General features: G+C 51.8%; 2 protein-coding genes across 2 annotated transcripts; both read right to left on the bottom strand.

Annotated features, from left to right (window-relative positions):
- Nucleotides 1-2,681: 2,681 nt before the first annotated feature.
- KRT79 (keratin 79) lies at nt 2,682-13,578 on the bottom strand (the record flags this gene model as incomplete). Its single annotated transcript, XM_080939585.1, has 9 exons — nt 2,682-2,887; nt 3,130-3,164; nt 3,647-3,867; nt 4,394-4,519; nt 4,680-4,844; nt 9,502-9,597; nt 9,745-9,805; nt 11,208-11,425; nt 13,111-13,578. The coding sequence occupies 9 exons, from the start codon at nt 13,576-13,578 to the stop codon at nt 2,682-2,684; spliced, it is 1,596 nt and encodes a 531-aa protein (XP_080795711.1).
- Nucleotides 13,579-19,766: 6,188 nt separating this feature from the next.
- LOC308438157 (uncharacterized protein) lies at nt 19,767-26,974 on the bottom strand (the record flags this gene model as incomplete). The annotated part of the gene is made up of 9 exons (XM_080939452.1): nt 19,767-21,256; nt 21,338-21,372; nt 21,535-21,755; nt 23,483-23,608; nt 23,835-23,999; nt 24,583-24,678; nt 25,044-25,104; nt 26,010-26,224; nt 26,624-26,974. The coding sequence occupies 9 exons, from the start codon at nt 26,972-26,974 to the stop codon at nt 19,767-19,769; spliced, it is 2,760 nt and encodes a 919-aa protein (XP_080795578.1).
- Between the last annotated feature and the right edge of the window lie 799 nt (nt 26,975-27,773).

Genomic DNA, 27,773 nt, shown 5'->3' with positions numbered 1-27,773 from the left:
ACAATCCCTGACTTGGTTTGTGTGTGACCTTGTCCCAACAGGTCCTCAATAAGTCACAACATGGTCCTCAGTGTCCAGTCTTGTGCCCTCCAATTAGCTACTTCCAAATTGATATAGTCACAGATCTTATGATAAAACCAGATCAAAGACCTCAATCCACATCCCATTCAGTTTATTAAATCAGAATTACCAATGCTTCACAGAATTCTCACTCCAGAGATATGAAACTGCAGGTAGACACAAACAAGAACTTCCCAGTCGAGACTGGTTTTAGTTCCTGTGGGAAGAGGGGCAAAGAAGAAATGTTTCCTTTCTACATGGGGCTCAAACAAAGACAACTGTCCACCAGGAGGTGACAAATGAAAGCCGGTGCCACACTCCCACTGCAGCCCTGTGCACACACAGCTCTTGCTGCTGCTACTGTCCTTGGTGACCCGACTTCCTTTGGCCACCTGCCCGAGCCCGGCTCTGAGGAGTAAGCCGGGTGCTGTCAGGCATGGAATAGGAGTGGGAAGGTGTGTTCGCTCGGAGCTTTCCGAGTGCAGGAGGCGAAGCGTTCCCATTCAACCAGGGATTACAGATGCTGAGTATTGGCTCTAACCTGGGACACAGTGTGGGAAAATGCCTCGCTCTCCCTGGTCAGGTGGGTGCCCTTGCCCCACTGGGTCACCTGACCCCAATTGCTCCATTACCTGAGTCACTCTGAGGAAACCAGAGCCAACCAAAGGTTCAGAGTTGCTCAGGAGACCCAGGGAGCTGGGAGGAAGGTAAGGCCAGAAAAGTCCATGGATCAGTCTGTGTGCACAGCAGGGGCTTTCGACACTTCCCACTGCCAAAGCACACTCCGTGAAGCTTTCAGGCAACAGGGACAGAAAGCACGGCCCCACCCTCGCACACGGCCTTCCTTCCCCCCCACCCCTGAATCGCTCAACTGGGAGTGACCTGTGGGAAGGTTCCGGGTCGGTAAAGTCACTTCTGAGCTTGGACAAACTAGGCATAACTATATCCCTCAGTTTCTAGGCCCTGTTTATCACAGGTTTTTGGCTCTGCTGTTAATGTATTATGGCTTTCAATCCCTCCAGTCTCCCCCTATGAAGTAACAGTTTAGACTGCCTACTGATTTCTTTCTCTCTGTGGGCAGCATAACCCAGTGACCAGCTTGAACTTTGGGGCTACATTTTTTTTGGACTCTACATGAAGGTCCGTGCTCCTAAAAGGTTATCTAGCCACTCTGTGCTTTGTTTTACCCATCTAGAAATAGGGCCAACAATGTTTAAACTGCAGGCTGTTGAAGACACGTGTCAGAGACTCCGAGTGCCTGAGATTTCATCCCAGAAAGTCTAAAAGTGCTGCTGAACCCCCGGAGGAAATGCTCAGTGGTGCTGGGGGTACAGGGGGCATCGCTTGCCAAGTCAGACCCTGTGTCCTCAAAGAGGGTTTGCTTCAGAATCTCTGCTCGTATTCCCCCAACCTTGGCACCTGCCTTCCTGAGTCCTCTGGGTAGCACACCTAAGTGCCTAAGACCCTGCCCAGAGTGCTCAACAGCAACCAGGCAGGAGGGGAGGCTCTGGCTGAGCTATAGGCAAGAGGGAATGAAGGGGAAACCGCTGGACCTCAGCCTTTTGCATGTCAGTGAGAAATGGGGTACAGTCTGAGGAGGAGATGCAGAAAGAAAGTGATCTAGGAGACAGGAGGCAGGGAGAGGGGAGGGAACTTCAGCAGAAAAGGGACAGGGCTTGAAAACAAAGCCCTAACCACCAGGACATCATCTGTCACTACAGGGTTAGCAAACTAACTCCTAGAAGTTCGTTTTCTAAGTTGGATAACGGAGAGCCCTATGTCCCTGTTGAATCCCGGAGGAGATCAATATATCTATCTCTAAAGCGTCCAACCCAATTAAATGTGTGTTCATATTAGTGGCTACTTGGGGGTGGGGGCAGGGGAGAAATCACCTGAAGCCTGTGCAGAGACTCCTGAGGTCTAAGGAAGGGAAGGGAAGGCTCCCTAAATCACATGCCTCCCAGGTCCACTTCACAGCCGCTCTTTTCTACCAGGAAGAAACTAGGCTTGGAGAAGATCAGGACTCTCTCCAAGTCTACACAGCCAACAGTGGCAAAGGGTGAGATCTACCCAAAGTCTGCCTGGTTCTGAAGGTGGCAGTAAGGGGTCTGCTGAATGCACTAGGTCAGCACCCCCAGATGTGAATGCTGCCCAGCCAGCATCCTGACCCTCCCCCCATCCCCACGGACTGGAGCCACACACAGCTTGCGGTAGTTGCTGTTTATTGAGACACATCAGACACAGACAGGGACTTGGACGTGAGGTGACAAGGCTGTTCTGGTGAGAGGATGAGGAGCTGCAGGTCTCTGGCAACCCCCTCTGCCTCCTCCAGCTTGCCCTGAACTCAGAGCAAATCTGCTGAGGTGAAAAAGGAGAACTGGACATCCTACCCGCCTCTAAATTGTCAGGTCACCCCCAAATCAGCCATCTGGAGACCCTAACTTCCCTCCCATTCCACTGCAGAACCAAGGAGAAGAACCTGAGTAAACTTGAGCCCTTTCCCAAATGCAAATTATATGTAAAATATATGCAAATATACATATATGCAAATATATGTAAATTGTGCACTTAGGCGCCTTGGCCAGCGAGAGGACCAAGGCCCAACTCACAAAGCCTTGCTGCTAGTATCTCCGGCTAGAGGTCTTGACCGTGGTGGTCTTCCGCAGGATGGAGGTTCCCCCAGAGACCTGACCGCCTTTGGCAGCTCCATAGCTCACACTGGCACCGAAGCCGCCCTTGCTGGCCCCGCCAGCCCCGCCCAGAGAGAGGCCGCTCCCGAAGCCAGCCGCGCCGCCTGCGCACACTGAGGTAGAGTTGCCGGTCACCGCTGCAAACAAAGTAGAGGCTCAGGACTAGTGGAACTGTCAAGCCAGGAAGGGGCAGGCGGAGCCCAAAAACCCGCGAAGGACTGGTGTAGGGTAATGTGGCAAATCGCTGGAAGCTTTCGCTGCCAGGCCCTTTGACTCTGAGGCTAAAAGAAGGGCCCCTTAGGACCTGAAGGAGGCATGGGAGGGGCGGGGCGGAGCGGGCGGAAGCGGGAGGTGTGGGGCACGGATGGTGGATACTTACAGATGCTGATTGCGCTGGGACAATCTCCAGACATCCTAGGGGGAAACAAGGGCCCCGGAGCAATTAGCGATCTGGAAAGCCTTGTGAAACCCTTCCTTCCCTCCCTCCCCTTGCCTCTACGTGCATCCAGCTCTGTGCCAAGGCCTGAGGGCAAGACCCAGAGTCATAGAAGTAGGAGTGTGGGGCAATCGGAACCCAAAGCCTTCCAGCAGAGCCTAAAGGCCGTTCTGCCGGAGGCTTTAAAGCCTCCCCTCTCTCCCTGCTTCCTGGCGGATCGCTGACAGACCCTGGAATCCCTACGCACAGAGCCTCCTATCTTTCTCAAAGGAAGGAATCGAGTCTGACCCGGCCAAGCCAACCTCGCTGCTGAGCCAGCCGGGTCACCCCAGGGTTACAGGTGGCCGACCCATCCAGGAAATGAGCAGCAGAAACTGGGAGCTAGGACAGACACTCTAGACGACCACCATCACCCTCTGCCCCACAAACAGATCCCGGGTTTGGGCAGAGGGGCTGCCACCTGCTCTCCTCGCTCTCCAGCAGCTTCCTGTAGGTGGCGATCTCCATGTCCAGGGCCAGCTTGACGCTCACGAGGTCCTGGTATTCACGCAGCATCCGGGCCAGGTCCTCCTTGGCCTGGTGCAGGGCTGTGTCCAGATCTCCGAGCTTCTTCTTAGCGTCCTTGAGTGCCATCTCCCCATTCTGCTCTGCTTCGGCGATGGCTGTCTGCAGCTGCTGGCACTGCCCACAGAAGAAAATGGTATTGGGAATAGTTGCCAGGATCATCCCATGCAGCCCTTTGCTCTCGAGCCAGGAGCCCCACGCCCTACCCAAACAATGTAGGGAAAATGGAGACAAGGCAACCGAAAGGGAATTTAACAGAAGCCGTAAAGAAACACAAAAACATGAATCTCAATTCCTCCCGCAGATCCGCCAGGGCTTTGGAAGAAATGAAATGAATAGTACAACCTTATGCCCGGCAAAAGCTGTGTTCTAACTATAGAAGAAGCCACATGGTTTGGCCATACCTGCAGACTCAGTATCCTCCGTCCTCCGCCTGCCCCCTACACTGACATCCTGGAGTAAGGTATCATAGACTTGTCCCTTTGAAAGAGGTCATGCCCCTACCACACATACCACTGAGTGACCTGCGGCAAGTCTTTTCCCCTCGCTGAACCCCGGTTCTCTTGGGAGCTCCTCCCCAAAAGGAAAAGGTTGCCCTTGCTTAGCCAGACTTTGAGTTTTCCAGGCTAACGCCACGACCCACCTGCTTCTTGGCTGCGTCCACCTCGCCCTGCAGTCTCTGGATGGTGCGAGTGAGTTCCGCAATCTCATTTTTAGTGTCCCGAAGGCTGTCCCCGTGTTTCCCGGCTGTCACCTGCAGCTCTTCATACTGGAGGCCATAAAAGGTGTCAGTGAGTATTGAGAACCCATAGCTGTTGGTCTCAGGGCCTACCCTCTGCTGGAAGTCCCTTGAGGACACAGTGGGCCAGGCCTCTCCCTGGGAGGAGATCCAACCCCATCCTGTACACCCAAGTTAGTCATCTGCTCACTTTGGTCTGGTACCAGGACTCAGCCTCAGCCCGGCTCTTCTGGGCGATCAGCTCGTACTGGGCCTTGACCTCAGCGATGATGCTGTCCAGGTCCAGGCTGCGGTTGTTGTCCATGGAGAGGACCACGTTGGTGTCGGACACATTGGTCTGTACTTGGCTCAGCTCCTGTAGACATAAGAACAGCCGCTACCAGAGTCCTGCCCTATGCCTTGGGCCGAGGCAAAGGACGCGGAACAGGACCCTTGCATGGCCTCAGAGGGTCATCCAAAAAAGAATCAACCACTGGAGAAAGAACCTCCATCTCCCCATTGTGAGGTGGGCATACATCTTCCCTGTTGATCCTCAGGTCTTCTGATGAGAGATCAAGGGGACAAGGGAAATGTGACTTCCTGCCCTATGCCACCCAGCTCTGTGCTAGCACATTCGCAGACACTGACAACGCCCTGGTGTCTTCCGACAATCATCGCACTCGACCTCAGTGTTCTCAAGACCTCCTTGCATTTCTATGGCCACTACCCTTTTTAAAGACGCATTAGTGACCAGGAAGGTGATGCAATGGTGACAGGAAGCTGAGGGTCTGTGATCTGTTCACTGGGTTATGACATTGGCTCCTGGAGGGCTCTGCCTCTGCCATCCCTTGGCTTCCTGAGTTGCTACCAGACTGCCCTCAACTCCAGCTGTCAAATTACCTTCCATATTCCCACTGTGACCCTAGCATGTCACAAACACACACACACACACACACACACACACACACCAGGATAATATGGGACACAGAGAGAGAGAGACATCAACACCCTTCCCTTTTTAAGTAGCTACTATGGTTCAGGCATCATCTTGGCCCCTCAGCAAGCACAATGAGTTAGATTTCAGGACACTTCTTTTCCTAGTTCCACAGAAAGATTGAGTCATTTGTCCCAAATCAAAAAGCAGTAAGGTGAGCCCTTTTAACCCTTGGGAACCTGACCTCAGAATCTGAAATGACTCAGGACAAAAAGAGTTAAGGGAGAGAGAGACAGACGGACAGAGATGAGTCCAAAGCCATATCTGACAGCTTGGGATGCTGACTGTGTTCTAAGCACAAGAGTGGGGAGATATGGGTCACTGAAACTGTGGGAAAGAGAAGTGGCAGAAGCCGGAGACAAGGGTTCTGAGGTCGCCTTCCAGAGGTGTCATGGACAAACCCAGATCATGAAATTGAACCCTGAGTGCCAGGTTGGCCATCATGGACAGCAAAAGAACTGTTGGCCTGGCCCTCCTCTTGCCCTGAAAGGAAACCTTGATGGATGAGGAAGCCCTCGGACATGAAGTAATCTCCCAGCATGCTCCACAGCTACCTTTCCTTTCTACATCTTCACCTAAATCTCCCACCTACTCAATGCCCAACTTGCCAGCTTCCTGCCACCACAGACACTGTGCCCTCTGACGCCAAGGCCCTGCCAAGCTGAGCTCTTCCTGTGCCTGCTTCCGAATGCCCGCTCTTCCCCAAGATCCATTGCAGGTGTGTCCTCAGAGTGCCTCCCCTCCCTGCCCTCCAACAGAACCCCCACCACAGCCTCCTTATGTGCCTTGGCACCTTGAGCCTGTCCCAACAGGGCTTTCCTTAGTTAAGAACCTGACCCTAAGGGCAGGAACTTTGTCTTACTTGTTATGTGGGAGGAGCCCCATAAATGCTTGTTAAGTAAGCGAGGTAGAGCAAAAGAAAGGGGTGCTAGGGGAGCCAGCTCCGTGCTTTGGGTAGAGCAGAGCCAAACCTGAACCATGAGAATAGACCATCCAGCCTGAGGGAGGACAGAGACGTGGATGTTCTAATTCTTGAGATACCACCATGAATCCCAACAGAGAGAAAACCTGAGAACAAAGCTTCACCTGGCTAAGCAGACAGAGAAGAGCAGAAAAACCAAGACTGCAAGAAAACAGAGCAACACTGGCCTTGCAGAAGACCCAGAAGCCAACAACTCAACCACTGTGTCATCTGCCTTGGATCCTTCACAGTGGAAATACCAAACCCAAAGGGGGCCTTGACCTAGGCAACCTCAGAGTTGCCCCAGAAGGGCTGATCCTAGGAGGCCCAGGGAAGACTACGGAGATGAACACTGAACCATCCCAAAGAAACAAGGATGAGGAGTCCAACAGCAAAGCCCTGCTCCTCTGAGGGAAGGAATCAAGATCCTTCAGGTTAAGGAATTATAAAACATAGGAGGAGGCACAGACCCACCAAGAGTCACCTGAGGAAACATGAAACCAAATATGTTTCATTTTCACAATCGAGTATATTGCTGGATAGCCAAAAACTTACTGTGGACATTATCTGACCACTCCTCTCCAGAAATCCCAAAAATGAGACGAGAGGTACGGGGTGGGGGGAATTACTCAAGAAGTAAACATTTGTTATGTAAGCACGAGTTAGAATCCTAAGCAACTATGTCAAAAGCTAGGCATCTTGGTGTGTGCCTTATAACACCACTGGAGTGAAGAGAGACAGGTGAATTCCCAACCAGACTCAGTGCCTAACCAGTCTACTCAAAACAGTACAGTCTCAGTGAGAGACCTTGCATACACACACACACACACACACACACACACACACACACACACACACATTAGAGTTTATTAGAAGAAGATACCTGAAGTCAACCTCTGACCACTGCGTGCACACACTCATTACAAATAAATATAATTTAATTTTAAAAAATAAGACAGGGGGTAATATGCTCCAAAAGATGGTATATTTAATAGATTGGAGGTCAGGTAACAGGTCCTCACACGGATAGTCCAGGCTTGCCTTGAACCCCGGGTCCTCTTGCTTCAGTCTCCCAAAAACTGATGTTACAGGCATAAAGTACCACACTATCTTGTTTAAGTGGTTGTTAAAGTAGCCTGGGCCCTTTAACAGCACAATCTTGATCAATAAAATGATAGCGTGTTGGGAAGTCACCAATGGAGACTCCTGGGGTTCTATTCTTGACCCTGATCCCCTGGTCACCTCCATCAGTCACTTACATGAAGTGTCATCAAAGACCTGAACAGGAGGGGCTAGCCTTGTCTTAGTTCATGGAGTGCTTATCTAGCAAGCACAGAGCCCCGTGTTCAATTCCCAGCACCACATAAACCAGAGGTACCTATGCACACCTGTACTCTCAGCCCAGAAAGATCAAGATTTCAGTCATCCTCAGCTACATAGCAAGTTTGAGACTAGCCTGGGCTACATGAGCTCCTCAAAAATTAGTAGTCATAAAAAATTTTTTTAATTTAAAAGTCTAAACAGAACATTAACCCAGTTTGGAAAATAAAATACAGAACAGAACACGGTACCATGGATAGGATGATCCAGTGCCTGAGAGCATTATAGGGAAGGAAGAGGGGCATTATCTCTTTCATTTTGTATAAAAACTCTACTACCACAAGGTGGGTAGAACAAGCATATAATCTCAGCACTTGGGGAGCAAGCTGAGGCAGGAGAGCTGCTGTTTCAGATCAGCTTGGACTACACAGTGAATTCCAGACCAGGATAGATTATATAGCAAGAGCTGAAGATGTGATACACTTGCCTACTTCTTGGTTCCATTCCCAGCACACACACACACACACACACACATGTATGCACAAACATACACATGCACACATACATACACATGTGCACACATATACACACACATTCAAGCATGCATGTGCCACATACACACATACAAATATATACATGTATGCACACACACATATACATATGCAAGCACACATGTACACTCACACACTTTTTTCAACAATCTAATTACTGAAGAAAAGTATGTTTCAAGCACCTCTTTTGGAAGTATATTTCAAGCACCTCTCTTGAAAGCATTCATGTGAAAATCTCCAAAGATTGTCTAAGCACCCAGGATAAGGTATTCTCTAAAACATGAACTAAAGGAACTCTGAGGTGCATGAATAAATGTCTGCTCACCTTCCCCACCCATCTGTCTTCTGAATAATGAGAGTCCTATTTCCTGACTTCTCAATGCCTCCTTTCTTCACTGTCACAAGATTCAAGTCACCTTTTAATGGAGCCCTAAGCACAACAACAGCTGCCCCCAACGGGCAGCAAGCCCTGTGCACCTGGGGGATGAAATAGAGGTTGCATGAGCCCCTGTCTGGTTGGCACAGGAGGGGTTTTGCCCTGGACAGAGATTAGTTGAGAGGTCCCTGCTGATGCTGGGAATATCTGCTTCTCTAGCGAATCCCCACTGAGCTCAGCCCTAATGTCCCAGTCTGTAAGACTCCCTGTCTCCTGAGATCTGTCCTGGAGTTTCTGAACCACCCACTACTCCACTGAGCCAACCAGGAGCACAGTCCCTCTTGGCCCATCCCTGCTGACCCATTTCAAACTGAGCCACCAAGGGGAACACTGACTCTGACTAGTTCTGTGACCAAGGACTAGTGACTCTGACACACAGTACCATTGGCTCTCAGATAGACACGATGGCACCTACATTGTGGAGCTTTTTCAAGAAAGATGCACAAAGCTGGCTCATGGCCTGGCCCTGTTGAAAGCTTCTGTCATACGAGAGGTACTAATCATTAAAAGAGTCACAATTTTTTTGAAAGTGTCTCACCACGGCTGTCCTAGAGCATCCATGAAAACCAAGCAAGCTAGCATCAAATTCACACCACCTGCCTCTACCTCCACATGTTAGGGTTAGAGGCTTGTGCTACCATCCCTGCCCCATCCTGCAGGCTCCAAACTTTTTACCAATTAAGTAACACTAGTGAGTTCACACCTCCATGGGTGACTCTCCGGTGGTACATGAATGTGTGCAGATCACGTCTGTCCACCTGTCCATCTTACCATCTCGTAGAGCTGTTGCAGGAAGTCGATCTCTTGTGTCAAGGTGTCCACTTTGCCATGCAGATCCATTCTGCCCATGTATGCAGCATCTACATCCTGAGGGAGAGCAGGGAGAACAGGCAGAGTGCTCACACCCAGAGTGCTCACACACAGGGTGCTCACACACAGGGTGCTCACACCCCACATCCATCCTGACCCTGACAGCCGAAGGACCACCTCCCCAGCCTAGACACCCCCACGCACCTTCTTGAGCAACACAAATTCATTCTCCAAGGCAGTGCGTTTGTTGATCTCATCCTCATACCTGTAATACAAGGAAGGCTCAGGCAGGCTCAGGCTGGTTCTGTCTTTTAGACAGTGGGCTCACCCAGCCCCTGGGAAGCCTTGAGGGGCTCTGCCACCACTCAGAAACATCTGTGGGGAACAGTTCTTTATGGAAGAAAAGAAGTTTGGGACATGCTATTGTTTGGACACTTCCTTCCCCCTTTGGAAAAAAGAGGTACCAAAGTCAGACACTATCATGAACCGTAGGGATCCACCTCTTTGGATCAGAGCCCTTGAAGGCTCTACCAGACAGAGCATGTGTTCCAACAATGACTGACCTCTGTCTCCACTTTCAACAACACGCTGTCATTTGAAACAATCTTTCCTAACCACCTTCTGCTTGTCAAGTCATGGGAAAAGCTATTTTTAAAATGACAGTTCAATGTCCCAAATATGTGTATTGTCAACCAAGTGGTGGGAGGGTCAATTGGATCTCAATTCAGACACTCGTTTTTCTAGATTTATATTTATGGGGCAGTTGAAATTTCCATACTGGGCATCCCGTGAGGCTGAGGGGTTACCACACTGAACATTTTAGACACAATCGTGGTATTTTAAGTTTAGTCGAGCCGAGATGGGCAGATAAACTACATAAACTTATCACTGCTGGGGTGTGAATTAGGATTGTGTAAGGATATAAGGAACCCGTGGCACAGTCGTAGGAACATCCAGGGCTGGGGTTTCTCAAGAAGGGAACCTGGAATGCCAGCAAGTCCGGGAAGATACACAGGCATGCCTGTGGCCTTCCTCAGCTTCTGGAGAACAGTGTCCCGTACCTCGGCTGGTTTTCTGAGGAAAAATAACATTGCTGTGCTCTGTACAACCTCAGGCTCACTGGGCCGTGAACCATGAACTCCTAACTGCTATCGAAGGAGCCATGATATAAAAGCGAACCTCACCCTTGGCCACCCCATGCCTCTAGCTTTCCCCTACTCAGGGGGGTCGCCCTGGCCAACCTCACATACGCCTAGTAAACATATTTATGAAGAAAGTGACAAGATGACCGTGTCTGCTTGGAGACATGAAGGGAGGCGGTAGAAACAGAGGGACAAAGTGACGTGGGCTGAGCTGAGTGTGGATGGCAAGAACATGAGGTTCAGTCAGTACACCATCCTCCCCACCTTATACAAAAGGACATCTTAAAGTGACTGAGCTCAGTAAGTTTACCACACATGCAATCCCTGAGGCGGAGCAAGAGGAGCACCGAGGGGGGAGCCCTGTCTGAATAGTATAATAACAACAACAATCAACCAATAAACAAATGATAAAACACGCACACACAAACACAGCCCAGACCCCAGCAGGGGCAGCTCTGCCTAGGTAAAGGTGGTCTTTTCCACAGTACACGCTCTGTCTCATAGGGCAGCATGCGAGTTCCTCACTTGTTCTTAAAGTCCTCCAGATTATCCTGCACGCTCCTCAGCTCCATGTCCAGCCGCCCCCGCTCACTCTGCTTGGCATCCAGCTGCCTCCTCAGGGTGCTCAGGTAACTCTCAAAGAAAGGCTCCAGGCTCCTGGCGACCCCTGTGTTCTGGCTCTGCTCCTGCAGCAGCGCCCACTTCGTCTCCAGCACCTTGTTCTGTTGTTCCAGGAAGCGCACCTGACAGGGGAAGGAAGGATGGGTGGACATCAGCTGGGGAGCGGCGTCCAGGCACACCACAGGCCAGCATTACTGAGGTGGTGCAGCATCCTACATCTCACTGGGAGAAAGTGGTCCTGCCCAGACAGACAGAGGACACGAAAGGGTTAACAAATCTGTGCTGGCCAGCTGAGCTCCTCAGTCTGCTCTGTCTCACTTTCCCACTTGTCCCGGATGAAACTGGATGAGGCCAGTGTCCATGAGACCAATTCTGCACCAGAGGTCTGGCAGTGATGCCACACGCCTCTAATCCCAGCACTCGGGAGGCAGAGGCAGGCCAGTCTCTGAGGCCAGCAAGTTTTGGGAAAGCCAGGACTACACAGAGAAACCCTGCTTCCAAAAAAAAAAAAAAAAATCATTATATATATATGGCTCAAATCCAACCGCCCACACAGCAGTTCACAACTGTCTGTAGCTCTGGCTGCCAAGGATTCGACACCCTCACACAGACATATGTGCACATGTAAATAAAAATAAATAAAATAAAGATAAATGGATAAACAGTCTCAGAGACACAGAGCTGGAGGTGGATCATTAGTTAAGAGTACTGGCTGCTCTTCCATGGGATCCAGATTTAATTTCCAGCACCCACACAGAAGCTCCTGAAAGAACCAAAAGTCACCAGGGGAAAGGCTGAAAGGTGGGTGGCACAGCTTCCCTTACCCTCTGTTGCCTGGTCCCTACAAGTCCCACCTCCACAGCACCCCAGGCCTTGTCACTTGGCCAGGAGCCCTGTAGCAGACACACCTTGGTGCCCAGGAATGTGGCACTCTGCAACCTTCTTCACCATCATGCCCCTGCCTCCATATACCTGTGTGACCCTGGGCAAGTCTCAGGACCACTCTAAGCCTCGGTTTTCATGCTGTAAAAATGGGCAAAGCCTCACCTACCCTGACTCCTCGTGGAACCCTGAGGGCGGCACATGAGAAAAGGGGATAGGGCCCTTCTGTGTTAAAAGCTCGAATCACGGGGTTATCCCCCAGCCTGACTCCACAGCCTAGGCTCAGAGCCAAGGTACACAGTGCTGAAGGAATAGAGCAAGAAATGCTAGAGGTGTCACCAGAGTGACCCTGTCACCCTGGAGGTGAGACAGGGAGACAGAACACTCCCAGAGTGGAATATTCGGACTGTATAGTGGCCACCCTCCTTGTGATCCACCTCAAACTGAGTGTCTTGTCTGGGACAGGGAGCCAGGTAAGGGAGGGCAAAGGGCTTCCTCTTGCCCTCCATGCTCTCATTGTATCTGACCCCGAGGCTTCTTCAGCTTGAGAGAACAGGATTCCACGGCTCCATCCAGCCTTGGATGATTTGTAGGATTCCTAAGCCATGCATGGCTGCCCACAGCTATAAAATGACACATCTCATCACAGGCCACCTCCCTAACAGAAACACTGGGGACCGCACGTCTTTTAATAATGGAGTAAGTCTTTTGCTTAACGGTATTAATGACATAATAGGGAAGCCTCCAACACGGGGGTGGGGTGGGAACTGAACCCCTCATTAATAGAAGAAACCCCAGCCACCAGGTTTTAGCCCCAACCTCTAGTAAGCAGAAGTCACGCTCACCCCACCCAGCCCACCTTTGGCATATAGTAAAAACTGCCTTTGCCCAGACAACCCCCATTAGAGGTTCGGCTTCCACCCACCTTATCAATGAAGGAGGCAAACTTGTTGTTGAGGGTCTTGATCTGCTCGCGCTCCTGGGTGCGAACCCGCTGTATCTCGGGGTCGATCTCCACATTGAGGGGTGTCAGCAGGCTCTGGTTGACAGTGACTTCCTGGATCCCCCCGGGAGGACAGACTGGCCCAAAGGTCTGCCTACCAGCCCCAAAGCCCACATAGGCTCCACTCCCAAAGCCTCCTAGTGCCCGGCCACAGGAGGCCCCACCAGCCACACTGACGGAGATATTCTTGCCACCCAAGTTGTAGAGGCTCCGGCTACCAAAGCCCCCAGAGCTGGACCCAGAGCGGACCCCGCTGCCAACGCCGCCGCTCCTGGACATAGTCACCGAGCTGTAACTAGTTCGCATCCGACTCCCGCCACCTCCACTGGCTGAGTTAGAGCTGAAGCCTCCTTTAGTGGAGAAAGTCTGCCTGGACAGAGAGGACCTCATGATTGTCAGTGAGAAAGCAACTGAGAGCAAGAGAAAGCCAGCTGTGGTGAGCTGCTGAGCCACCAAAGGCCTTTTTATCTTTTCCCAGCTGGGCTGGCCCTGGGTTCCACACACTGCAGCTATGATTACCACAGGTGAGAGGGAGGGGCCCCGGGGGAACCCCTTCCCCCCACCCCGGATGTGGGAGGGCCTCACCCAGCCATCACTGAGACTGAAGAGCTGCTCTCGAGGTGGGAAGCACCCCACCCCCACTCCCCCCACCCCCACCCCACCCCACCCTGTAAGTTCTTCTCACTTGGAACGGGATGATAGGGCTCCTACAGTTACCCTCACCACCCAGTGGCTGACTTGGTCTCCTCCTACGCAGCCCTGATGGCCTGCTGTCAATGGGGCTCTGTTTTGTGGGGTTTGTCCCAGGGCCTTGTGGTAAGCCAAGGCCCCAGGGCCCAGCACTGTGCAGGTGGCAAGGGAATTGTGCATTGGGCAATGGGTTGTAGAGAGAGTGCCCAGGCCTGCTCCAGTCCCACCCTCTCAGCCCACAGCCTCCTGTCTCTTGGCAGGTCCAGCGTGGGGGGCACAGGTGACAGTGCAGGGGTGGGGCAGATGTCTACGCTGGCAGGTGTCTACTGGGTGAGAACCCTGTGTGGGCAAAGACGATCCAAGGACGAAAGGAGGGTCCCTGCCCAGCCATAGGCCTGGTTGGGCACACAATGTGGGTTGGATGACTCTGGCTCTAACTAGGCATGGTTTTGCACACCTATATCTCAGCATTCTAGGGGGGGGGGTCAAAAGTTCAAGGCCACCCTGTCTCAAAAACAAAAAAGTAAAAGAAAATAAACCAAAAAAGAAAGGAAGAAAGGAAGGAAGGAAGGAAGGAAGGAAGAAAAGAAGGAAGGAAGGAAGGAAGGAAGGAAGGAAGGAAGGAAGAAAAAGAAAGAAAAGAAATGCCTAGTCTCCACAGGCAGGGTTTTGGAGCTTAGGACCCCAACTGCTTTTCCTGAGGCTGGAGGGAGGCAAGGAACTGTGACAGGCCCTAAGCATTTCCTTGGTGGAGCCTTCCCAGTGGGGCACAGCCATTTTGGAATACCTAAAGATGCACACACATCCAAGAAGCCCCAAATGGCTTGTGCTGTGTCCCCTTCAACGTTCTTCTTCCCCGTCCACAAGGACTCCACCTGCTCAGTTCAGAAGAACAGGGATACTCCCAGTACTTCACACCACCCTCCATTCTCTTCCCAGTCAGGCTTCTAGAACTAAGCACAGCACAAGCCGAGCCGGAGAGACGTCAGATACAGGATCACATGCAGTGGGAGCGGACCTTGAGACTGGCAAGCAGAGGGCGAAAGGGCAGAGGCCGGGTTGAGGTGAAAATGGGGCAGCGTTGAATCTACCAGGTGAGAGCTGGGATCCCAACAGAGACACAGAGGACCCCAGTAAGGATGGTGGCTTCTAGGCTCCAAAGGAAGCTGGGGATCTTTCCCTAAGGCCACTGGGATATCCAAGTGCACCCCCCATTCACTTGAAGCATTGAACCTAGCTTCTACCGGTCATGGAGAGCCACAGAACTAGCCCCTCAACGCCACCTACAAGACTGCCTTCCCTGCTTGGAGTTAGGACACCAACTGGCTGAAAGACCAGTTCTCACTGTCCTGTGTACCTTTGGGATACTCTCCACCTCTCCGAACCTCATCTAAGCATTACCCACCATAGCAGCCCCTTGGGAAAACAACACCCTTGGAATGAGCCATTGTCTCCCCCCAACCAATCTCCATCTCCTTTCCCCCGGCTGAGAACACTTTCTCAGGCTTCCTTATCTCTCCCTGGCAGCGTGGGAGAAGAGATAGCTGTGAGTGAGGCCTAGCCTCCAGGCTGCTGCCGTGGTCCTCTGGGCAGGAAGGTGATGTCAGACAGTGCTATGACTCACTGTGTGGTTGGGCTGGTGGGAGTCAGGCTGTAAATATAAACATACCCCGCCTCAAAGACTAGCATTCAGGCATGCAACTCTTGTACCTATCTACTGAGAATGTTCTGTGCCAGGCTTTGCACTGGGAACCAGGGAGCTGGTGACAGATGCCTATGAAGCCCTGGTGCACTCTTGGGAGATTCACACAGAGCCTTCCCTTCCCAGCCAGTCAGATCACCTCGGGCGGGGTCCTGTGAGGTCGATTTTGCCTCCTCTGCCATTCGTAGCTTGTAGCTCTGTGGCTGCTTTCAGATGTTCTTCGGAAGTCTTTTTGCAGAGCACACGCCTACCCTGGTTTTATGTAGACCAGACTAACCTTACCCTCTCTGTGTAGCCAAGGATAACGTTAAACTCCCGGTCCCAGGGCATTGAGTGACACCCCACCTGGCTTTTTGAGTCTCCCCAGAGGAAACCCCATGCCTTTTTAACTAGTGGGGTCTATAGAAATAACTGTAAACAAAACAGGAGTAAAGAATGTAAAGGTTCATGGATCAAGTCACCAGCCGAGGTCTCCTGCTAATACCAGGATGCCACAGTGGGTCCAGGAAATGGAAGAGCAGTTAGGCGATTTGATGGCTGCAGGGTATTAAGGAGGTGAGCCTCCTGCCCAGGTTTGGCCAAGTGCCTAAGCTTGACCCACTTCTGCAGCCTCCCACAAACATTGTGGAGGAAGGTCCAGGGAGGGGGTTTCCAAAGGAAGAACTACAGCCTACTGTTTCTTCAACTGCCAGCACCAAGGGCCCCCAACTCTGGAGACTCACCTTCCAGCATTTCCCCAGCTGTCAGGAGACAAGAGCATGGAGGACTCGGTGCTACTGCCTCCAAAAGCGCGGGTGAGGACAGCTGATAATGGCAACTTGTGTCCCTAATGCCTGACAGCTTGGATGCTGAACTGCTTGGAAGACTCAGGGAAAGGTGCCTCCCAAGTAGGACTTTCCAGTCTAGTAAGACTCTCTGTTGTCTCGGAGCATCCCGAGAGCCAGCCGTGTGACCCAGTGTGCTCTGAGCACCTTACAGGTAGGCTTGGCACACCTTCCCCCAGCTCTGGTTGTGCTCCCTTGTCTCCGTCCTATCTCAGAGCCACCCCACCTTCCTCACAGCTGGGCCCTGCTCTGGTTTCCTTCCTCCAAAGAGGATAACAGAGGAAGAGGAGATCGATGCAGAGAGCAATGCGGATTCTTGCTAACCCCCACCCCCCAGCGTCACACTTCTCCCTGGGGTCCCTCGAACTGTTCCAGAAACGACTCTCTGCCCATGCCAAGTCTCGAGTCTCCTCAACTCTAGGCAGGGCAGCTGATGCCCTGCTCCTCCTTGGCCTGTCTGATTTAACACTGACAGTCGCCTTGGTCCCAGGTGAACTGAAATAGTTAACCCACTCATAGGCGGAGCTGGCGGCTGTGTCCCAGCTTCTTGCCATTTTGAGTCCCTGGCCTCCTGGTCCTTGTTAAGCCTCAGGAAATAACCCACTTCAGATCTCAACACACAAAGGAATCAGGGGTGGGAAATACGTGAAGGTTGAGTGTGCTTCACTGCATGGGCTGGACCTACTATGTGCACCAGAACAAGGCCATTAAGAAGTTTCTCATCTGGGGGCAGGGAGATGGCTCAGTGAATAAAAGCACTTTACAACATAAACCTAGAGATTGAAGTTTTATCCCCTTCCCACACACTGGAGAAGGAGAAAATCAAGTCCTAAAAGTTATCACCTGACCTAACATGCACACACACACATAAACACACATACACACACACACATACACCATAGTACATGAGTGTGTACCATCCTACACACACACACACACACACACACACACACACACACACACACACAAATAATAATAATAATAATAATAATAATAATAATAATAATAGTAATAGTAAAGTAAAAAATGTTTTTTAACTCCATCTCGTTGGTGTGATGGCTCATGTCTGTAATCACACTATTGAAACCTAAGGTAGGATGGTCATTTGAGAACAGCCTGGTTTATGTAGTTCCAAGACAGTTCTTCAGAGTAAGACCCTGTAGGCTCAAGATTAATTATTTATTTAAAGAAATTTTTTAAAAAGTCCCCCATTGGAAGTACAGTAGGGGCCCCAGAAGTCAAGGGTATTCCAGAGCTAGCTTCTGTGACATGCTTTTCAGGGGGCATTCAAGAACTCACCTCCAAAACAAACACCCCCAGCTGATTTAGACTGTGGGTCCCTCCCTAAGACCCTCACCAAAGCATGTGCAAGAAGCTGAGTCCTTTATGGTAAAGAAAATTGCCCTGGAGTGGAGAGGGAGAATGAAACATCATCACTGGGACTCGGCTGAATTACTCCCTCTGGGGCTGTGCCACGAGAGGTGGTAGTGAAGGAAGACATTTCTAGGCTCAAGTTCAGATAGGTTCAGGGATCCACTGGGGTTAGTGACACCATTTCAAATCCTCATGAGATTCCTTTTCTTTTTCATGGGGACAAAAAAAAAAAAAAAAACAGCCAAGTGGTGCCAGGCTAATAGAGACACAGGCTAATAGGGTCCCCCATCCAAACCAAATATATGGCCAGGGACTACAACAGAGCAACCAGAATGTGTGGGACACAGGAAGGGTCCAGCGGCTCAGACTTGGGACAGTAGGTGTGATGGTTCGTCTATGCTCGGCCCAGGAGCAGCACTAGTAGGAGGTGTGGCCTTGTTGGAGTAGGTGTGTCACTGTGGGTGTAGGCTTAAGACCCTCATCCTAGCTGCCTGGAAGTCAGTCTTCCACCAGCAGCCTTCAGATGAAGATGTAGAACTCTCAGCTCCTCCTGCACCATGCTTGCCTGGATGCTGCCATGCTTCTGCCATGATGATAATGGACTGAACCTCTGAAACTATAAGCCAGCCCCAGTTAAATGTTGTGCTTATAAGAGTTTCCTTGGTCATGGTGTCTGTTCACAGCAGTAAAACCCTACCTAAGACAGTAGAGAAGGTTTCTAGGAGGGGGAAAAAAAAACTTGATGCAGACTTGGGAAGACGGAGAGAACCAGCTAAAGTCAGGACCAGAGCCACCAGACATCACGGGGACATGGGAAATGTAGTAGTGTGTTCAAGGGACATATTGAGGGCACACCAGAGCCCTAGGGGGCTTCCTTGACTCAATGGCTGTGATGCCCAGGAAGGTGCCATAGGGCAGACTTGACACTGTAGATAGTCACAGGCTTCCTTCCTTCCAAGGAGAATGGGCTGGAGAGATTCACAGCCTATGTTTTCCTGGTAAGGTGTGCAAGCCGGGGCAGAGTTGAATTGCTGGTGAACATGGCATAGAATCTATGCTCACCGTGGGAAACCATGGTCTCTGACCTACGACCTCCCCTCTGAATGCCCTTGGAACCCATTTCAAAGATGTCGCCAAGCATCCAGGCTGGACTGCACCTGCTGGGATGTTCCTGGCCAGGAGTGCCTCAGGCAGTTCAAGGCTCTGAAGTGGTAGTGAGCGGGGTTTCAGGAAGCAGGCTGGCTGCCCTGGGTAACACTGAGCCACAGAAAGGGGGACAGGACAAAAAGCAACCTCCCTCAAACCCCCATTCGTAACACAGGAGATCTGAACTCATTGCTGGAAAGAAGCCCAGACTCGCAGGTGGGAGGGACGGGGCTGGGGGTGGCCGAAGTGGACAGAACAGGAGAGCTGTGGAAAGCCCAGTGCTTGTCAGAGGAGCCACGGTCAAAGAGCCAGTCAGACTGTGGCTCTGAACATAGTTTGGGAGGAGGGGAAGAAGATGATGGGGACTGTGTGCTGTAACACTTCACAAGGCAGAGAAACAGGCAGGTGAGTAGAGGATGGGACCAAGTAGGCTCCTGAGTTCCAGTCTCCAGCTAGTTAGTGGCCTTTAGACACTCCCTCCTACAGAAACATGTTTGAACTAGTGATTGAGTCTTGCCAAAGCCTAGTCTTCCAGCCTGAAGACCATGGACAAGGCCATAAAAACTCTGGCTGGAGAGTAGAGTCTATGCACCACGAGGGACACATAACAAGCGCACACACACACACACACACACACACACACACAAATGAGATGTAAATGAGATGCAAATGAGTATGCAAAGCAGGACCTGCCCCTGAGCACTTAGAACAGCAGGCAGGCCAGACTTTATTGATTTTTCCAGTACTCAGTGGGTTGCCTTGGGTTGTAGATACTAATGGACATGGGGGATGGGCTCAGAGCAAGGCTGCTGGGCTCAGAAGGGATGTGACTGCCTGGTTATTCAACAAATGACAGATGTCTTCCGACTTGATTCGACTGTCTTCTTCAGGATGGTGCGGCAGCTGGAGCCAGAACTAGAACTGAAGCCTGAGCCAGACACAGAACAGGAACCCATGATGGGGCTGTACTCAGATCCCTGGGGTATATCAAAGCCACCAGTCACAATGCTAGAGCAGCCTCCAGACCCAAAACTGCCTTTCCAGCCTCTGCGGCCACAAGTGTCTACTTGGCCCCCACATTCTCTTCCAGGTGGAGTCACTTGACCCCCACATTCTCTTCCAGGTCGGGTCATTTGACCCCCATATTCTCTTCCAGGTGTGGTCACTTGACCCCCACATTCTCTTCCAGGTCGGGTCATTTGACCCCCACATTCTCTTCCAGGTGGGGTCACTTGACCCCCACATTCTCTTCCAGGAGCAGTCACTTGACCCCCATATTCTCTTCCAGGAATGGTAACTTGACCCCCACATTCTCTTCCAGGATCAGTCACTTGACCCCCATATTCTCTTCCAGGAACGGGCACTTGACCCCCATATTCTCTTCCAGGAACGGTCACTTGACCTCCACATTCTCTTCCAGGAGCAGTCACTTGACCCCCATATTCTCTTCCAGGAACCATCACTTGACCCCCACATTCTCTTCCAGGAACGTTTACTTGACCCCCATATTCTCTTCCAGGAATGGTAACTTGACCCTCACATTCTCTTCCAGGATCAGTCACTTGACCCCCATATTCTCTTCCAGGTGGGATCACTTGACCTCCACATTCTCTTCCAGAAATGGTCACTTGACCCCCATATTCTCTTCCAGGAATGGTCACTTGACCCCCATATTCTCTTCCAGGATCGGTCACTTGGCCTCCATATTCTCTTCCAGGAACCATCACTTGACCCCCACATTCTCTTCCAGGTGGGGTCACTTGACCCCCACATTCTCTTCCAGGAATGGTAACTTGACCCCCACATTCTCTTCCAGGTGGGGTCACTTGACCCCCACATTCTCTTCCAGGAACGTTTACTTGACCCTCATATTCTCTTCCAGGAACAGTCACTTGACCCCCATATTCTCTTCCAGGAACGTTTACTTGACCCCCACATTCTCTTCCAGGTGGGGTCACTTGACCCTCACATTCTCTTCCAGGAACGGTCACTTGACCCCCATATTCTCTTCCAGGAATGGTCACTTGACCCCCATATTCTCTTCCAGGAATGGTCACTTGACCCCCATATTCTCTTCCAGGAACGGTTACTTGACCCCCATATTCTCTTCCAGGAACGGTAACTTGACCCCCATATTCTCTTCCAGGAACGGTCACTTGACCCCCATATTCTCTTCCAGGAACGGTCACTTGACCCCCATATTGTCTTCCAGGAACGGTCACTTGGCCTCCATATTGTCTTCCAGGCATGGCTTGGCTTCCACAAGTTCTCCCAGGTATGACCACTTGGCCTCCACAAGTTCTCCCAGGCACAATGCTGCCTTCTGCTATGGCTGCCAAGAAAATGCACTGGTGTCACAGCACGGTCCTCACCACCACAAGGGAACCCTATTCTCAAATCCCCTCATACTCACAGACCGTGACCTGGGTGGTGTGCTCCTTGGATATCCTGGAAGAGGAGGAACAAGAGAGAAATGCTAAGAAAGGCTGTAAAGACCATAATTCCCCATTTTAGATTCCTCCCGGCAGGGTTGGTTGCCCTTAGGGACTGACAGAGTCAGGAAATCTCTCAGAATCCCCTCCAGCAGAGAGGCTTCCCTGGCTCCCCCACCTGCACTCCTCGCTCTCCAGCAGCCTCCGGTATGTGGCGATCTCCACATCCAGGGACAACTTTGTGCCCATCAGTTCCTGGTAGTCACGTAACATCTGCGCCATGTCCTGCTTGGCTGTTCTCAGAGCTCCCTCCAGCTCATCCAGCTTGGCCTGGGCATCCCTCAAAGCCATCTCCCCTTCCTGCTCAGCATCGCCAATGGCCGACTGCAGACTGTCATTCTGAAGGAGAGTACAAATGAGGGAGAGAGGGGTCGTAAACCTAACAGGGCCTCTCAAAACACCCACCATGGGTGTAATTTAAATACCCGGATAGATCCTAATTTCATGCACTCAAAATTATGCATGACCACCCATGCCTGCCCCCCCCATCCTAAGGGAAAACATTGCCTAACAGTGTCTTTTCCTGTGGCAGAGGGCCCATGGAGTAGGGTCCCCCAACATCTTCATGTCTACCCAGAATCTCAGAACATGAGCTTTTTGGAAGCAAGGCTGGAATACTCAGTTAACCGTCTCGTGATAGCACATGGTACTTAGTGTGAGTCCTGTATCCGGTCCCTGGATGCTGATAGTCTATGAAAAGTATGAAGGCAGAAGCAGAGGTAGGGATGGAAGACTCAGAATCAGCTCAGATTCAGGAAGGAAGAAAGCCTCCAAAGAAAAGAAACAAGATCTTCTCTCTGTGTTTCAGAAAGGTGATAGGTGGCTGAGTGGGAACCCAGAACCCTGAGCCGATATCCGTCTCTCGGGCCTGTACAGAAAAAGGGATGGGCTCTCCAGGAAAAAGAAATATAGAGGTAAAAGGCTACAGCTCCTCGGGGCTGGCCCTGGTGTGTTGTTTACTTTTAAAAGTGGGTATGCGGAATACATGCAAGCAAAACACCAAAATGCATAAAAAAACAAAAGCAATGACAAAAATAAATAGATGATTAAAAATAACAGGCAGCAGGGTAGAGAGATGGTCCTATGGTTAAGAGCTCTGGCTGCTCTCCCAGGGTCAATTCCCAGCACCCATGTGGTGGCTTGCAATGTTTGTAACTACGGCTCCAGAGAATTCAACACCCTCTTTGGGCCTTCACAGGTACTAGGCACACACGTGATATGCAGACATACTTATAGGCAAAATACCCATACAAGTTAAATTAATTTTAAATGAAGAGCATGTTTAGGGGAGGCTGTGGAGATGGCCCAGAGCATAGGAGGACCTGCTGTAAAATCATTAGGATGGGAGTCCAGACACCACGACCACCCACGTAACCACTGAGCATCTTATACATGCCCCGTATATTTACCTGACTACTCTATGCTCACCACCCACTGTGGGTCTCAAATCCAATCTTCTGCTTCGAAAAACATAAACACAAACTTGACAGCTAGTAAGTCATCACCGTTCCCCTCTGAGAGGTCAGGGCACTCTCGGGAAGGGCAGGCCGCCTCAGACCTCCACCTTCTGAGATCTCCTGAGAAGGCTCTATACATACATAACCCGTCTCCTGTTCTCAGGCTCCCACCATCTCTCACACATGCCTGTCCCAAAGGGGAACCAGAAAAGTGTTTGACCTTACACTCCCGTGTGCTTGTGTAGGAAGAGTCAGAAGAGATGAGCCAAGAGTTAAAATAATTCTCTCCCCAAGAAAGGCAAAAGCAAGATGTCCGCCTACATATGGACAGTATATGAAGGTTCTCTTTACAGTGGACAGCACAGGGGACAGGGGTTCTCAGAGAATGAGCCTTTTAGAAACGACCTGAAGATCTGTCTCCAACCCCCCTGCCACAAAATGATCTGGAGCCCCAACCCTTTATCCAGATGCACACGCGCGCGCGCGCACACACACACACACACACACACACACACACACACACACATCCCCGTCTAAGCCCAACTGGGAAGCAGACAATTGGTGGCAGACAAGACACCCACCGAGCAGCAATAGAGACTGAAACCGTACCTGCTTCCTGAGGCTCCCAATCTGACTCTGCAGCCTCTGTATGGCCTGCCGGAGCTGGGAGATCTGCACCTGCACCTCCTTCATGCTGGTCCCTTGAAGCTGAGCTGATGCCTGGAGTTCCTGGTACTGAGGGCACAAAGGTAGCACGCTGGTTGAGTCGCAGCTACCTCTGACCCCACAATCGGGGACACACTGTCTTCCCACACTGAGAGATGCCTCCTGATGTCTGCGTTTCCCCAGTGCCAATCAACTGCTTGAGCTCTGGACATGCTAGACATGCCTGCAGAGATCCAAGCCTGTCTCCCAATAGGACCACCCCACACTTCCCAGCTTGCTCTCTGGGCCACGGCACCTTGGTCTGGAACACAGCCTCAGCCTCGGCCTTGCTGGTCTGTGTGATCTCCTCATAACGGGCACGGACCTCAGCAATGATGTCACTGAAGTCCAAACAGCGGTTATTATCCATAGACAGCACCACAGACATGTCGTTTGCCTGGGTCTGCAGCTGTCCCAGTTCCTGTGGGAGAGGCAAGCTCAGTGTCCACCACCATGGATCCCTGTCCTCTGTCTCCCTGAGGGGAGAAGGGTCTGAATGTCTATCCACTTGCCCTTCACCCAGTGGTGGTCAGATTTGCAGAGTAAAGACCACTGAGGTAGTCTTTGGTGACTTTTGAAGTGTGGATAGTAAAGAAAAAATACCCACAAGGCCTCAGGTCACCTGTCCCTAAAACCCTCTCAGCCCTCATCACCTCCCTTGCCACAATCCTCCCACCCCATTTTCACTGGTTGCTCACCTGTCCGTATTTCCAGCCCTCCCTGCCCTCCCTCACTTCTACCATCTTCTAGCCCAGGACGGGATTTCTATTTCCTGAGACTGCTGCCCCCATCGGCCTTCTGACGGAAGTTCCATGACGATTTCATCTGGCTCCGCATTGAGGGATTCTCACACTGACGTTGGGTAGGTATTTTAAAATGATGAGCGGCCACAAACCAAAGCTATTCTGACAGATTTCCCCTCCTGGTGGTTCCCTTCCTGGCCACAGGGAACCTGTCCATCCTGACCCCTTCCTTATTTCTCCCCGTTCTTCTCAAGTCCTTACTTCTTCATACAGACGTGTCAAAAAACAGATGTGTTCTCTCAGAGACTCCAGGTTGCCTTCCAAATCCATCTTGCTCTGGAAAACCTCATCCACGTCCTGGGGACAAGAGTCAGAAACCGTGCATCCCCCACTTCCTCTCATGATACCCGTGCTGTTTGTCTGAAGACCCCTTTCTTCTCCCCATCCACCCCGCTCAGTCAGCACTATCTGCAGGATGCTATCCCTAGTTAACCCCAGCCCTCTGTGCCGCCTTCACTTCCGGCCCTGCCTCTGCAGACAACACTTCAGTCAGATCTTGCCTCTAAGTCCCTGTGTCCAGGTGAATATCCCATCCTGGCAGAGGGTGACCACATGCATACTGTCAGCGTGTCCTCGGTCACCATCTCCACCCTCTGGCCTCCCAGCCTAGGTGGGTTTAGGGCATAGTGTGGGGGCTTCCTGAGTGTTTGAGCCCCTCCCACCTTCTTAAGGACCACAAAGTCATTCTGCACCGAGGCATGCTTGTACGCTTCCTGGTCATACCTGTGAATGGAAAAGGGGGAGTCAGGCACAGGTCAGAGCCCACCCCTGCATTCTGCACCCCCTGTCCTTGTCGTTAGAGGCCTCAAGTTAAGAGCCACCACTGAGCTTTCTCTCATTTTCTGCCAGAGAGTTTGTACATCCTATCTTTGTCAGATTCTCAGTCTGCGTTCCAGAGGGCAGCGGGCCACGTGTTCTGTTCCCAAGCAGTCTCTGGGCAGGGAGAAAGGCATTTCATCATGGGAACAGGACACTCCACAGATCTGAAGCATTGGATGCCTCTTCCTCTCCCACTGGCCCCCCTCTGCTGCTTCCCTACCAACCCTGAAGACCACAAAAGGATGTGACCTTTCCCAGAATGCAGTAGAAACCACCACGGCTGGGAGAAACAGGACTGCCCTCGCTCTCCAGACCCCAACTCCCCTCAGACCAGGGCTATCTGCCCCACCAGGCTGCTAAGGTAGAGAGCCTAGAACTCTCTACCAGCTGTGAATCACACCATGGACCTGGGGATGAATATACTAAAGTGACTGTCCTCCGCCCAAGACCAGAGCACGCCTGAGTCACGTCAGCCCCACAGCCTGCTAAACAGGAATTTCTCGAGAAAGCTATCAAGACGTTGTTTAAATAAGCCCTTCCCAGTCCTGACCAGACCCATGGACCTTTGAGGCTAGGCCTCGACCCTCTGAAGAGGGTCCTCAACATTTTCCCCGGCGGTCTCTCTGTGCCTGGAGTAGGGGGTCTCCTCTGCGTATTACATAGGGTGACCCTTGTGAATGAGGAGAGAGAAAGTCAAGAGCCAGAATGAAGGTAAGTCACGCAGCACTGGGTGCTGGACATTCAGGAGACCCTCAGACTGGCAGAGCACGTCCACAGACCACCCCTCAACCACACAGAAACTGCCCTACTTGGACTTGTATTCATCCTCCTGGTCCTCATAGGTCTTCAGCTCAGAGTCCAGAGCCCTTTTCTCCCTCTGCAGCTCCTCCAGCTGCTGCCTGAGCCGAGCCAGGCAGGCTTCGAAGATGCACTCCAGGCCCTGAGGGCTCTGGTTCCCCTGCAGCTGCTGCAACAGCGCCCACTTGGTCTCCAGGACCTTGTTCTGCTGCTCCAGGAACCGCACCTACAGCCAGACACAGGGTCCTGAGATTCCCAGGACTCCCCTGGCACAGCCTCTGGAAAGGGAAGCCTCAGAGACCCTCTCATGGGCCCCTTTTCCTTGCCTTCCACCCCTGCATGTACAAAGGAGCCTAAAGTCCCTCCCATAAAAACCTAAGCATATCCATGATTGGATAGAACAAGAGATCAGACTTCTCATCGCTAGCCAGCTTCTCTGTGTCCCTGAGCCCCAGCCATGGAATAGCAAGGCGTCGGCAAACCAGAAAGCCTCTAGCTAGACCCTGGGAGGACATCCTTGCCACTGAAGTGATTAGGAAAAGTGTCAGAAGAGGTGGATTTCTTCAGTCTAGTTCATCTTGTCTGTGGGAGGCCCAGAGGCAGGGGCTGGGCTGTTTACTCTTACCTTGTCAATGAAGGAGGCGAACTGATTGTTGAGGGTTCTGATCTCTCGGGTCTCCTGAGTCTTCACCACCTGGAACTGGGGGTCAACCTCGATCCTCAGTGGAGTCAGCAGACTCTGGTCAACGGTCACTGCTTGGATGCCCCCAGGAGGGCACTGGGAAAGTCCCTGCCCAAACCGTTCCCCTTGCCTGGTCTCTGCCCCCCAGGCCCTCCCACAAGAGCTTCCTCTGCATCTCCTGGAGGAGCTGAGGCTCCTGCTGCTGAAGCCAGTCCTGCCTCGAGCCCCTGAGAAGGTAGAACTTGCTGAGCGAGCGCTGAAGCCCCTCTGGGCCCGGCATGGAGAGAGAGACATGGCAGAGGCAAACTGGCCCACAGCTTCAGACAAACTGGAGAAGGTCACGGTGTGTGTGCTTCTGCCCTGGGGCCCTGGCACGAGACTTTTATCCCCTCCCCGTCCTTGGGCTGGGTCTTGGAGAGCAAGATGTTCTCAGTCTGACTGTGTCTGCCACTTGCTGCGGCTGACCTGCTCTGACACACCTGGGGAATAGGTGCATGGCACGTGCAGAGCCTGAGGTAGGAGACCCAGTCCCTGCCCTAGAAGCCAAAGTCAAGCAAGCATCTCAAGACCTGAGCCCCAGTTCTAGGCATCAGCATCACTGGAGGTATTCAAGGAAGGCTTCCTGGAGAAGGAGTGAGAAGAGTTTGTACAGAGGAGAGGGTAACATGGGGCAGCAGGACAAGGGAGGCCGCGGCTCCCAAAGCGAGATCCAACCTCACAGATGCAGCACAGACCCTGAGCAAAGAGACTGGCGGAGGAGGTGCGGCAAGGACACTCCACGATGTAGAAATGCACAGAAAAGCAGGGCACCCAGTTCCTCCTTCGGCCCAACCCAAAAATCATTCAAGAAACAGCACCTGCCCAAGATACACCAAGCAGGTATTGTTAGCCAGGATCTGTAGAGCAGCAGCCAATCCTGTGGCCCCATTCCTCCCAACAAACCACCCGGACCCTCCAGCTGGGGCCAGCCAAAGCCCCTCTATCGGATAAATGAATGGCACCCACTCCAACGTCTGGAAGACTGAGAGCAGAAACAGGGGGGCTGGGTTTGTCCCAGGATGGTCTAGCAGGGATGTTTCCTAACATTAGTGTT

This window comes from Micromys minutus (genome assembly GCF_963924665.1).
Source record: "Micromys minutus genome assembly, chromosome: 27".
NCBI classification, from domain to species: Eukaryota; Metazoa; Chordata; class Mammalia; order Rodentia; family Muridae; genus Micromys; species Micromys minutus.
The sequence above is the reverse complement of the archived record's forward strand: the minus strand, read 5'-3'. Positions and strand labels throughout refer to the sequence as shown.